Raw genomic sequence first — 13118 nt, 5'->3', positions numbered from 1 at the left:
AATAGGACCACAGGGCCTCATTCAACCGTGTTAAGTTCAGTGTTTAAAATTTGTTGCCCAGGGGCAGCACTTTTTGACACACAGGCCTACATATAGGCTTTTTTATTTTATTCTATTTTTTTTTTTACATTTTTGTTAAACAATGGAAGTAAGCAAAATAACAAAATAAGCCATTACAACCAAACGACTATACAATTAATTACAACTAATTAGGGCCCATGACTGATTCACTTAGAGCTTAGGGACAGAGTGGAAATTTAATGTCCCTGCCTCTTGCAGTGAACTCCTACGAGCTCTGCGTGCATTAGTTTGCATTCACTGCCATCTGCTGGAATTAGAGAGGCTGACACCCAAAGTAAGATGCATTCAAATACTTTTGGAAATACTGGAATTATTTACAATCATAGAAGACATAAAGCGATGCGCCGTGTCTGTCGAAAATCGAGATTTATCTTGTTTTTCCATGCCTTGCAGGCAATAATTTGGCTTTCTGACTATGATTGTTTGACCTTGACCATTTGTTATGTGTATGTTGCATGGCCTTTACATTACTTTAAGCACACATTTGTTAGCACCGTGGCAAAACTGCAGCAAGCTATCTCTTGATTTCTAAAAACAGAATGAAAATACAACAAAATATCTTTACTAGGCCCTTCATAGTCAATTGTTTTTTTCTGTAACTAAGGCAAACACTTGTAGTGTAATTCCCCCACGCATGACAAAAAAAGCTGAGATTTCCAAGCAGCCCTAAAGGCAGCAGGGGCTTTTGAGCGCTGCTGATGCGGATGTTGCTGCTGCTGAATTGAATCACAAAGGAAAGCACTTGTTTCCGAAAAGTTTGCCCTCGGCTTTGAAGATGTCGCGTGCTGTGAAACAAAAACAAGAGGGTGAAACATTGTCGGCACTCGTAGCAGTTGGCTTGGCATTTGTAACTATTCTCAGTGTGTGGAAGTTAAAAAAGTTCAAATATAGGTTTATAAATGAAACTGGAGGGGCAATGTTTTATGGTAAGTAGCCTCAGTTAATTCAGACAGGGCACGGAAGCCGTTATTTAACAACACTTCCTGAGCTCACAGTCGAAATGATATACCAAAATGGTGATAAAACGAGGCCAATTTCGGTCACAATTTGTCAAATTTTGGGCCTTGGTGGGAATGTGGTGACAACATTATTTAATTTAGCTTTATTTGTTTTTTTTATGATTAAAGCGGAGTTTTAAATAGTTTATTTTTACGTCGGAAATTCAAATTTGACATAACAGCTAGCTTACTAGCAATGGGATGTAAGTTAGCATTGTAGGCTTTAAGGACATTTTTAAAGGTATAATACAAAATATATTTTTTTAAGCTGACAAGCCTGTCTGTAGGTGGTTGTTTGGCAATATGTTGACATTAGTGGAAAATACCGCAGAATGTCTTAAAACTCCATGATCTGATTTCTTTGAGTGCCTTTAAGTCCACTTTAAAAGACAGATTTGTTGGGTTGTCAGTGGTCAAACAGTGTTTTAGATGTGTCTCTTTTACCCGACTTTGTTCCTTGGGATGAAATCTATTTTTTTATGACGTGAAGTTTATTAAATTTCAACTTTTTCAACAACACAAACCAAATCATAGATAACATACTCCACAGGAACACCAGACATGAGAAAAAGAAACAAATTAAAACAAATAAGGTAGATAAATAGTAAATAAGGATTGAATAACGGCAAAAGACAAAACAACAAATACACAAAAGCACTAGTGTGATAGTATTGTAACAGTGTCCACAATCACCAACATCCACCCTCCTTTATTCATGACCATCCCAACATGAACTGTACACATTACAAACAAGATGTCTCTGCATGTTCACAAATATCCACAACTGGATGAAATATTTTGAAGCATGGTCTATTCTTATTTTCTGTGACAGTTTAAACACTGGCTCTAGGACAGGGCCATCCACATTTTCATCCTAGTCACTGTAGTTTTCCTACATGCTTGGCACTGCATAGAAGTTTCAGTTGTTAGCAGTCTCACTACAATAGACATGTAAATAAAAATGACATTGTACTTAATCTTTAAATTTAAGCTATCGTTACACAAGTAGGGTACAATACTTTCCAGATAGCTCCAGATGCCTTCAACCAGCGAGCAGAAGGCTATACTTGATTTTTGCAGTAATATAAAGTTTGCAGTTTCACCCATGTTTCATCACAATTGCAACATGTTAATCATTTACACATATGTGGAACACTTGTGTGCTTGTGGGCTTCTTGTCTTTAAATCTTCTATGGGACATTTTAAAAAAGTTATATTTTAAGTTTTTTTCATCGCAGTAACTATTCTGCTGTTGATCTTGTCCAGGACTCCCCTGAAAAAGAGTTCTCTGTCGAATCTATCATGGCTACGTAAAGGTTAAGTTAAAATTTAAATGACATTGGACTCAACCTTTTAATTTAGGCTACTGTTTTGAATCCCTTTATTTCCCAGTTAGTGCACACACGTAGACATTATGGACATACTAACAAATGAAAAAAAAAAGCATAAATAAATGTATAGACGTTACTGAATTACAAAACATAAAAGGATACAACTAAGTAAAAAATAGAAATAAAAAAGTTGAAAAAGAAACAGACTAAATTCAAATTAAAGAAGAAGACAAGGGAAAGGTGAAATAGAAAGCCAGAGGAAGGGTGGAAATATAAAGAAGTAAAGAGACAGCATACTCTTTGGGTATGGATGCAATTTAGGATACTATTACACTGAGTACAGTACAGTCTGGGTGTTTGCAGGTCCTTAAAATGTGTGAAAATGTAAAAACATTTTTTTTATATATTAGGACTTAACATTCATTAAATAGTCTTAAATTTGAATTTGTGAGGTCTTAATTGTCACATAAATTTCATCAAAATGTATTAATCCCTCTTTTTTTTTTTGTGAAAATGAGTCAGTTTCCTCTGCGTGAAAGTCCATATTTTTGATGTTAAAAATCTTTTAAATTGCTACATAACCGACTAAACCTAACACAGCCTTTTTACTTTATACTTTTACTTCTCTTTTGGCATCATGCAGATTAACCTGACTCACTCTGATAACCATTTTCTCACCTCTGACCAGGATCACAAATATTACCTTTATTCTTACCTGCAAGGGAAAAGATGGTTTGTCCAAAAATGAGTCTTAAATTTGGTCAAGGTGTATCCTAAAAAGATCTTAAAAAGCATTAAATCTATATGTCTTACACTTGTAGACACTGCACTTGCCAGGTAGCTTCAGATATCATCAGTCAGCGAGCAGTATGCTTGATTCATGCAATATTTAAAGACTGCAATTTCACCCATGTTTCATCACTATAGCAACATGTAATGTAAATCATTTTCCCAAATGTGGTACGTGTCCATATTATAAGGCTCCTTGTCTTTTTATCTTCTGCAGGACTGTTCTAATAAGTTAAGTTGTATTTTTTGCATAACAGTAGCTGCATAATGATGTGGTTTTTTTTCACAACAGCAGCTTTGTCTTTCTCTTTCCTCTGCAGGCATGCTTGTGGGTTTAACAGTGAAGTATTTGTCATTTGACGGAGCAGAACATATGGACGACATGGACACTGTGTGCAGCTGTGGCGCTCTTAACAGCACTCCTCACATCTTGACTGTGAACATCACACCACACTTTCACTGTTTCAGACATGTTGGGAAAGTCAGCCAACGATGCCCAACAGTCTCAACCCCTCACACGGTAACTATGGCAATGTGATTTGACCTGCACTTCAAATACACGTTACAAAATTGAATTATTTATGTGGCTAGCTGCAGTTTGTGACACAACATAGCCTCTAATGGAAAGTGAAACAACTTGTCTCAATAAAACATTTGCTTTAAAAAGCTGCATAATCAATATTGCAGGGGGAACATGTGAAAACAAACCACACCAAACAGGATGTTTCTTTTCCTCTGATGTAGTTTTTTTTTGTCTGAAATAACAGTTTTTTTCTTCATTGTATTTCCTTTGATCACATCTATATTCTCTCCCTTGTGTGTGCTAGGTATTTACATCAACAGTCTCCTCTAATGGTGCTCGGTTATTGGTTTTCCACTAAATTACTTGCATGGTCTGTTTGTTATTAGGGAAGCAAGAGAGTGGTGGAACAGAAAGAGAAATAGGGCAACAGAGCAATTTAACCTATATTAAGGATTTATTAAGGAACAGATAGGGGAGATTACATTTTCAGGTGTGTGGTGCGGACAAGGGGGAATTAGAAGACAGCTTAACACAGAAACCAATAAACAGACTAGATACATGGACTCTCGTGGAGTAGATAAAGCAACACAGAGGAGCTGATCAATGAACAAAAAAGGCTTTATACTCACATTTCTCTAAAAGTATGTTCCTGCCAAAAACTGAAGACATAAACAGTGTGAATACAATTAGAAAACCTTTTTTTCCCCTTGAAATTTGACTAGTTGTATGTTTACATGCAGAGTTCCCATAATGAGGTACTCCTGCAAGGGATATTGGTGCTGGATTGCTCTGCATTGCAGAAAAGATGTGAGATAGTTCATCTCAACAGGCACTGCAGCGTTTCCCCCTTACACTGAGATGGCCATCTTAACCTGTGACACTGAACACTGTAATGGATGTGTATATCTGCCGTCTGTTATAAAGTGGAGGGAACTGTGACACTGTGAACAAATATTCTGTATCACAAAATGATGTGCAGACTGTATATCAACACCGTTTTCCTAATGTAGTAGAAATGCACCGCTGCTTATGATTAGATGCTGAGAGTTTAATTAGCACTTAGCCATTATGTTTATGAACCATGCTGGCTCAAACAAAGGTTTGGTCGGGACAGATGTTGAACTGTAATTTGTTTTTCACATTAAAGAGATCTAACAGCATTTTGTTTATGTAAGAAGCATAAAATTGAACCTTGATGCTAATCTACGTTACACTTCAATGTAAAATAATATAATAAATCTAATATATGGTATGGTTTTACAGAGTATTGGTATGTTAATGTTCTGATAACTGCACTGATAACCGTACGCTAATTAACGTACTTGTAGATTTAAAAAACAATATCCCCATCCTGCCCTGAAAATGTTTTCAGCAAAATATTTTACCTGCAAGAGGTGTTTTTGTTTTATCAAATCACAGTATATTTGTTTTATTTCTTGTCTCTAGGGTGCAGCAGGAATAATTTCACAACTGGACCTTAAAGCTGGTGTAGGCCATTTTATTTTGGTGGGCAGTAGGCAAAAAACCCATAATAAAATTTTAGCATATTGTAATTGATGTGGTCTGAGAGAAAATTAGACTTCTACCCCTCCTTTTGACTCTGTTTTAAACTTTTAGAAAGTCTAGCCCATGCAGGAGACTTTGGCCAATCACAGGTCATATCAGAGAGAGGGCGCTCCTGTTCGCTGTTACAAATGCAGATGAGTGCGCATGTCCCTTTGGTGAAAGCCTGATTAAAAGGTAGAGAAGAAAATTGTTGTTTCGGTAGTGGAAAATAACAGCTTCGACTGCAAGGCAACCCAAAAAATGAAGACAGTCAGCAGCTCCAGCAACAAAATCCACCCAGTGCAAACCTCAGCTCCCGAGGCCTCAACTGCTCACTCGAACAGTGAACCTTCTGTTGCTGCTATTACAAAGGTTAGACCCAACGCTGCTGCTGGTCGAATTTCAGCTTAATGAAGGTCTGTCTTGAGAGCTGCTGCGTGCTCTCCCCCCAGCGAAGCAGTCCACAGTGACAGGGAGTGAGGCGGCAGGACCTTGGAGTGGCTACCCAGATAATTCTAGCCTCATTTGTGGTCTGATAAACACAGAGACAGAGAGAGAAGAGGGAGAATAAGAGAGAGAAAGGGGGTGGGGGGCATCTCTACAATGAAATAAGATTAAATTATTTAATGCAAGGAAACCAGTAGATTAGTGTGTGAAGCGTGTGCATATACTCGTGGTTGTCTAGTTGGAGGAGCTTAGACAGAGATGTCAGAGCCATAGGAGGAGGGTAGATTGTATAAATTCTGCTGTTTTTTTGCCTTTTCCAGATTCCTTCCTACACCAGCTTTAGGCCAGATACTGCAGACTCTTTGCAGCAATATTGCATTATAAAAGAAATAAGTCAGAGACTCTAATATCACTAAGTAGAAGAGCCTAAGCCTTGACATGGGTCTCTGGCTGTCTTAACTATTATTACTTTTTCTCTGGCTTGCTTTCATACTTTGGTGGTGCTATCGGGAGGATTTGTCATATCAAAGAAACCAACCAATGAACCACAGACTCAGCCACATGATGGCAAACAAGCACAAGAGGATATGGAGTGAGCATATTTGAAAATGTATTTCCTAATCTCAGAGCGATCTTTCAACCAGAGAGAAAGGGAGCAAGTGAACCATGAACCTCGCAAATCATCCAGGCCAAGTGTAACTCCTCACTAATGGCTTGGACTCTTTGGCCCCTTTGAATGCTGGGGTCTCATTAGCAAACCAGCAGAGGCTACCACAAAGGCCATTACATCGGTCAGACCATTCTGTGTAGCCTTCACGCCATTAAGTCTGATTCATACGGGGACCTAGCAGGGGGAGATAAGAATTTCATTGCATTACTGGGTCCATTATGTGCCACTGGGGAGTAAAGCATTAAAGTTTGTGGTCTGATTAAATTTAGTGCTGCTCAGCTGAAGAGGCAATTAGCGTATACAACACACCTCCATCCTGGACTCTGTGGTGCAGGTGGCCCTTAGAATAAAACCACTAGCATATGCATAATTTATTGATTACAGTGTCTATATTAGTCTCTGTTATGTCATTTTGTATTTGTCTCGCACTGCCTGCACAGATGAAAAAATACACATATATTGTGCCGTGTGGGTAATTGCAGCTGCAAAAAAGTAATTTATATTGAGGCGGGTGAAAGGAGCAGAAAGATAGAAGCAATTTGTAGCTCTGGCAACCATTTCAAGTGTGAATTACTGAAAAAAAGCATGATGGCTCTCCAAAATCTATAGGTGCCTTTCGAGCATCAGATATCTAAATTAGAATAATGTATGCACACATACACATGTGTAAATGTTCACTAAAATGCAACGTGTTCAGGAAATGGGACATACAGAGGCAGCCCTATTTTCATTTGCCCAAATAATCATGCTACTCGGACTGCTTCAACATTATTTTGTTTAAAAAAAAAAGAAAAAAAGTCTGTGACCACAGTCCTATTTCAGCCTCACCACCACCACATCTCTGGAATTTAATTGAAGTGAAATTTAATTTTGAGCTATGTAATGAGACCTTGTGGGATGTAGGATTCGGGGAAAAAGTGGCATTATTTTGATCTGAATTGAATATCACTGCCGTTTGATCCTCCCAATATACCCACAATAGACATAAAAAGGATTCAAGGATGAAGGACATGAAAGGCTACCTATCTGAGCGGCTTGTGTTGCATCATATTGGCTGGGATGAGAAACAGACAGAGAACGTGCACAGTATGTTAAAATACACCTTGCACTCTTGGTTCCTGTTTGTTTTGATGGTAATGTAGGTTGTGATCTGCAGCTCCGATCTTATTTAATGTTAATCCATCTATTGTTTCGACACGTGCGACGATACTGATGGTCTTTGCTTATTCTCATTGTAATGAACGCTGGGAGCCTCTGTGGTGAGCACTGACACAACTAGTTAGACTTCTCACTTTGTATTATGCTTTGCTTTAATCAGCGGAGGAAGTCTGAGTCAGGGTACTTGGACAGAATGCTAATGCATTACACAGTATTGTATTATCAGCAACTGAGGGCTCTAAGCTGATCTAATGCTCCATCTAGTGGCCCTAGTGAAGGTTCAGAGTTTGATGTTGGAAGAATTTGCAGCATTTCCGAATAAGACAAACACTCAGTAACATGGTTGATAATTTTATGCCTCTGTGCAGGCGATAGCCGTAGCCCGTATTATAGCCTGTAGCATTATATTTACTAGTTGTCCATCCGCCTGTCCCATTCTTGTGAACGCATTATCTGAAGAGCGCCTTGAGGGAATTTCTTGAAATGCGGCACAAATCAACAATGGACAGATTAGGTTTTGGTGGTCATAGGTCAAAGGTCAAGGTCACTGTAACCATGTCTGTCTTATTTTTGTTAACGCTGTATTTCAAGAACACCTTGACTGAACTTCTTCAAATTTTGCACAAATGTTCGCTTAGACTCATTAGTTTTTGGTGGTCAAAGGTCACTGTGACCTTGCCTCCTTCTAGGCCTTGAGGGATTTTCCTCAGATTTGGCACAAAGGTCTATTTGAACTGATAAATGAACTGATAAAAATGTGGTGGTCATGGTCACCCTGAACTCAAAATCCATATGCTAATTATTCAAAATTTCAGACAAATGGCGGCACCCAGTAGCTCAGTTGGTAGAGCAGGCGCCCCATGTACAGAGGCTACATCCTCACGGCAACAGCCGCAAGTTTGATTCTGGCCTCGGCCCCCCCTTCATGCCTGAAGTGTCCTATCAAATAAAGGCAGAAAAAGCTACAAAAAATCACACAAATGTCTAATAGGATAAAATTATGAAATTATAACATTTTATATCCAAAAGGTCAAAGGTCAGCTTTACTGTGACAAAATTGAACTGCAAAAAAACACTTTTCTGGCCGTAACTCAGGAACAGAAGGGGAGAGATTTGGTCAGATACTGAATTGGTGACACTAATCTTAGGTGCCGACCTTTAATCTGTGCTCTTTTGTAGATCTTCTGTGTTCCTTAAGCTTAAGCTACAAAGTGATTTTTTGGGTTTTTGACAGGTGTGAGCCTACTTTTTGGTAGCTAACTCTTTGCAGTGGTACCTATAATGCTTCCAAATGAAATTTTCACGGGTGGGTGGGAACAATAAAAAAAACACCTGAAGTTTCACGATTTTCCTGTTAACAATGTGCCGTATATATTTCTTTTAAAAAAAGAGAGGACAGATAAGGTTGTCGTGGTAACTGGAGATTATTGTGACACTGGGATTCAAAGAGAAAAAAAAAAGACTGCTGCCTGTCTGCCAAAACACAGCTGCCGAAGTGAACGATGAGTGCGAAATATCTGTCTGTCAGTCAGTCACATTCAGTAAACGGGAGTCCTGTCAGTCACCAGCACAACTGCTCTGTCTTTCACAGGAGACCTTTGATCCCGAGGTCCTTTTCAATCTGTTCCTGCCACCCATCATCTTCCATGGAGCTTACACCCTTAATCAGGTGAGACTGCTGCCCTGACATGCCTCCAAGTCTGGGAAAAAAACATCATCAAAGGACTTGCTTTATAGTGTGTGCTGGAGTTTGTTATGTTAAAAGTGTTGCATTTTGTTTAATGTCACTAATTGGTGTTAATTTTGATTTATGTTCCAGAAACGATTCATTGACAATCTTGGATCTGTTCTGACCTTTGCTTTTATGGGTACTATAATCAGCTGTATGACCATAGGGTAAGCTTTTTTTGTTTTCTTTTCTTTTCTTTTGTTCACTCAAACATCAAAAATACAATAACACACATGGTTACAGTGAAAAAACAATAGGTGAGGTGCTGGATATTAGATAACATCCTGAGAACAGTGGCTTTTCACATACATTCCACTGTGTATAATCTAAGACGTTTAACTGAGTCAAGGACAGAAGAATAAAGTCATGGATTAATTTATCGCTTTTCCCCGCGTTAACACCGTCCTTTATTAAGATGGACACAGTGTCTGACATTGAGAAAAAAATTGATGGTAGAAACTGACAGTCTATAAAATGTAATCATATGCACATAAAATGTATTTCATGTATGGAAGGTCACTTTTAGTGGTACAGTACATGTGTTTTGATCATGATGAATTTTAGTTGTGCCAATTTTCAATTCATATGTTAATCTTTTCAGTCAAATGAAATTAGATTTTTTAGAAGTTGCCACTGTATTGTAGAACTGCATCGATTGGGTCTCATTTATGCTCTGCTTTTCTTTGTCATTTATGATAGTAAATGAAGAGTCTTTGGGTTTTAGACTTTTAGTTGGACAAAAGAAGCAATTTGAAGACGGCACTTTGAGCTCTGGGAAATTATGATGAGCATTTTTCAAAAATTTTTGTCATTAATAGATTAATCACTCATTAGATTCAGAAAAGGATTTATTTCCAAGTAGGTTTTCACTTAATAGGAATTTGCTTTGGATTTTTGGTGCATCCATAAAACAGAAAAGAGGCAAAGTACTGCAGCACTCAAGAACAAAAATGTAAAATCGAAATAATTACAGAGTATCAGTAGATTAATTGATAATGGAAATACTAGTTAGTTGCAGCCCTATTGTATTGTGCCATTTTCTTATGCTATATTCCAGTACCTACAGTACATACTAAATAGTAATTACCTTAGTCTTTTGCAGTTAGTATAAACTACAGCACACAAAAACAGTGTAATGTTCTATTTTAACTAAGACTGCTTTTTACAAAGACTTAATGAAGATCCTTTGGGAGCTGTGTCATCACATCTGCAATTAACTCAGATTGTTTGCAGCTGTAAGAAGCTTCTCTATTTGCTTGTTGCATTGCATGGTCGTACAATGGGCCTTTTTCATAGCAGCAAAAAGCACAGGTGTAACTAATGACATTAATTACTGCTCTGTTTCAAATTTCCCAGCGAGCTGTGACTGTGAGCCAGCATGCACAATAGCAAGGCCCTGAAACATGAGTGATGCACATGAAATACTGTTCTTCTTCTACTATGATAAGTGAAAATGTCTGCTATTCAGAGGTATATAGTGTACATCAACAGCACACTTAAAATGACCATATGATCAAAACCTGCTTTGTTTTAGTATGTTGTGTGGGACTGGGTTGCTGTTGCAGCCTCACAACACTGGATGGCACCCTCAGACTTTGGAGGCAGCTTAGATCATTGCGAAACTCTTGTTATTGATGCACTAATTCGCTGCACACAAATATGGTGTAAAAAACCACACACAGAAAAAAAAAATAGAAATAAATATGAAAAAATAAAAATTGGTTGTTTTTAGTTTTTCCTGCTTCATTCCAATCATTTCTGAAAAAAAAACCACCCTGCGGCAAAATAATGAGAGACATTTAGCTGTTTATCAGCCTGTTGCCTTTAAAAATCATCACTCTAGACAAGAGTCATTTTTAAGAAAATGTCAAAAATATGTAATTCTAGCTTTTGAAATTTGAATATTTTCTGGTTTCTTTACTTCTCCATGACACTGAACTGAGTGTCTTTGGGTTGCGGACAAACAAGACATTTGAGAATGTCATTTTGTGTTTTGGTAAACACTGATGTACTTTTTTTCTTCTTCTTCTTCAATCTTTTTATAGACCAAACAACTAATCAATGATTGAGAAAATGACTGACATATTAATCGACAATGAAATTAATTGTTGCAGTCGTAATGAGCTTTGTAAAGTTAGATATCACGGCATGTCTGTTGTATCGCATTGCATCAGACTGAACAGATGAACGTGAAAAAGTGGTATCTGAGTGTATAAATAGTTTTTCTTTTTCCTGTTGATATAAAATGTGATGTCAGTATTATTTTTTCATATTCAGATAAGCTGCTGCTTGTTTTTAGAGTTATCTAGTGTGCTTGTTGTTTAATTACGACATAAATGTATGTATATTATCTGTATATCTATGGGAAAAGTTCATGGCCTATAGATATTATAACCTACTCTCCAACCTGCTGAAACAAACTGTAAAAGAGCTTGTCTTTCCTCACTTCTTCCACACATTAGTCCTTCCCCGGCAACACCCTTTGTCAAACTCTTTCCAATTCCCCCGTGGGAAGCAGGGCACGATTTGACATGTTGGGTCACGTGCACACACATTCTTTGATGCCGAGGCCCGAGACCTGACCAATCCTGTTGCTTGTTAGAGCGTCTGCCATATCCTATGGGGAGAAGAGAGTCTCATGGGAGTGAGGGAGCCTTAATGACTCAACTGCCCAAGTGCATCCACTTCCTCTCTTTCTCTGTCCGCCTGTCTCACTCTCTCTTACTCCCTCTGTATCACACACACATGCACACACACACACACGTCATTACCATAACTTCAAATCTCCCTTAAAGATACATGCATAAGACAGCTTAGTTGCTCGACCTGAGGGCAGTACTTTAAGTCCTGGCCTTGGGGACAGGTCGTATGCTGTCGCCGTGGCAACAGAGTTTTACCAGTGGACAGAAAGGTTCCCCAGAGGACATGCTGGCATACTGATTATTATGGGATGCTTCACAGTAACAGGATTAGTTCTTAACACACATCATTTGCCAGTTGAGGGCCAAACTGCGGCGTTGAATGCGAAATGGACACGTTAGCAAGTTTTTGCTCATCTCGTTGTATTTTTATAAGCGAGAGCACACAGTAGTGCATTCTGGGGACAGTTAGATTTTAGATTTGTTTTATTGTCTGGCCCCAGAGCTGATAAAAATACTGCTTATGGTTTATTTCTGTCACAATGCCCTTCACAAACTTTCCTCATGGATTTTAGTCTTTCGGAGGATTTTGTGTGTGAGCACACACATACTCATAATTCTGGTGCCCTTTTATTATGTCGGAGTCTTTATAATTCTGTCATAAAATGGATGGGAGGGTGAAGACGGATAAGCGTTCAGAGAAACTGTCTAACAAGAGTATTTGTCATGTGTGTGGGTGCATTAGGCGGGTGTGATTGGAAGGAGATCTATACACACACACACACACATAAAAATGTGCTTAAATTTAATGTTACCCAGCGTACTGTGTCCACCTTCGCTAAGCAGCTGCTGCCTGGAAACGGGTCAACTCACCTGCTGGCGGCATCTGGCCCCATTACCCACACTACTCTGGGGGAAGCCCTGCTGCGGTTAGAGGCATGACTGATAGCCCTTCTCTGGCTGGTGCTCCCTGATGACCTCACTGCATGTCCTTCTGTCTGTTTGTCCCAGGGCCTGCGTCTACGGCTTCACCAGACTGATGGTGCTGTTGGGCCGAGCGGCAGATGGAGACTTCTTCCTTACTGATTGCCTCCTGTTTGGTGCCATTATGTCCACCACTGACCCAGGTAGCTGGCCCTATAAAGGAGCACCTACAGTCACTCTCATTACTCTCATTACTCTTAGTAGCAACATTCATTTTTGGGGTC

The 13118-nt window shown here is 38.8% G+C and overlaps 1 protein-coding gene across 1 annotated transcript in view; it reads left to right on the top strand.

Annotated features, from left to right (window-relative positions):
* The first annotated feature begins 821 nt into the window (after nucleotides 1–821).
* LOC121960796 (sodium/hydrogen exchanger 9-like) overlaps nucleotides 822–13118 on the top strand; it is an 83546-nt gene continuing 71249 nt past the window's right edge. Inside the window, exons 1-5 of the mRNA XM_042510656.1 lie at nucleotides 822–1007; nucleotides 3520–3719; nucleotides 9134–9211; nucleotides 9362–9438; nucleotides 12922–13037. Of these exons, the coding sequence (XP_042366590.1) occupies nucleotides 857–1007; nucleotides 3520–3719; nucleotides 9134–9211; nucleotides 9362–9438; nucleotides 12922–13037 (622 nt within the window). The 5' untranslated portion in view covers nucleotides 822–856. The remainder of the gene's footprint in view (nucleotides 1008–3519; nucleotides 3720–9133; nucleotides 9212–9361; nucleotides 9439–12921; nucleotides 13038–13118) is intronic.

Source organism: Plectropomus leopardus, chromosome 21 (genome assembly GCF_008729295.1).
Source record: "Plectropomus leopardus isolate mb chromosome 21, YSFRI_Pleo_2.0, whole genome shotgun sequence".
NCBI lineage: Eukaryota > Metazoa > Chordata > Actinopteri > Perciformes > Serranidae > Plectropomus > Plectropomus leopardus.
Note: the sequence above shows the minus strand (reverse complement) of the source record. Positions and strands in the feature narration are given on the sequence as shown.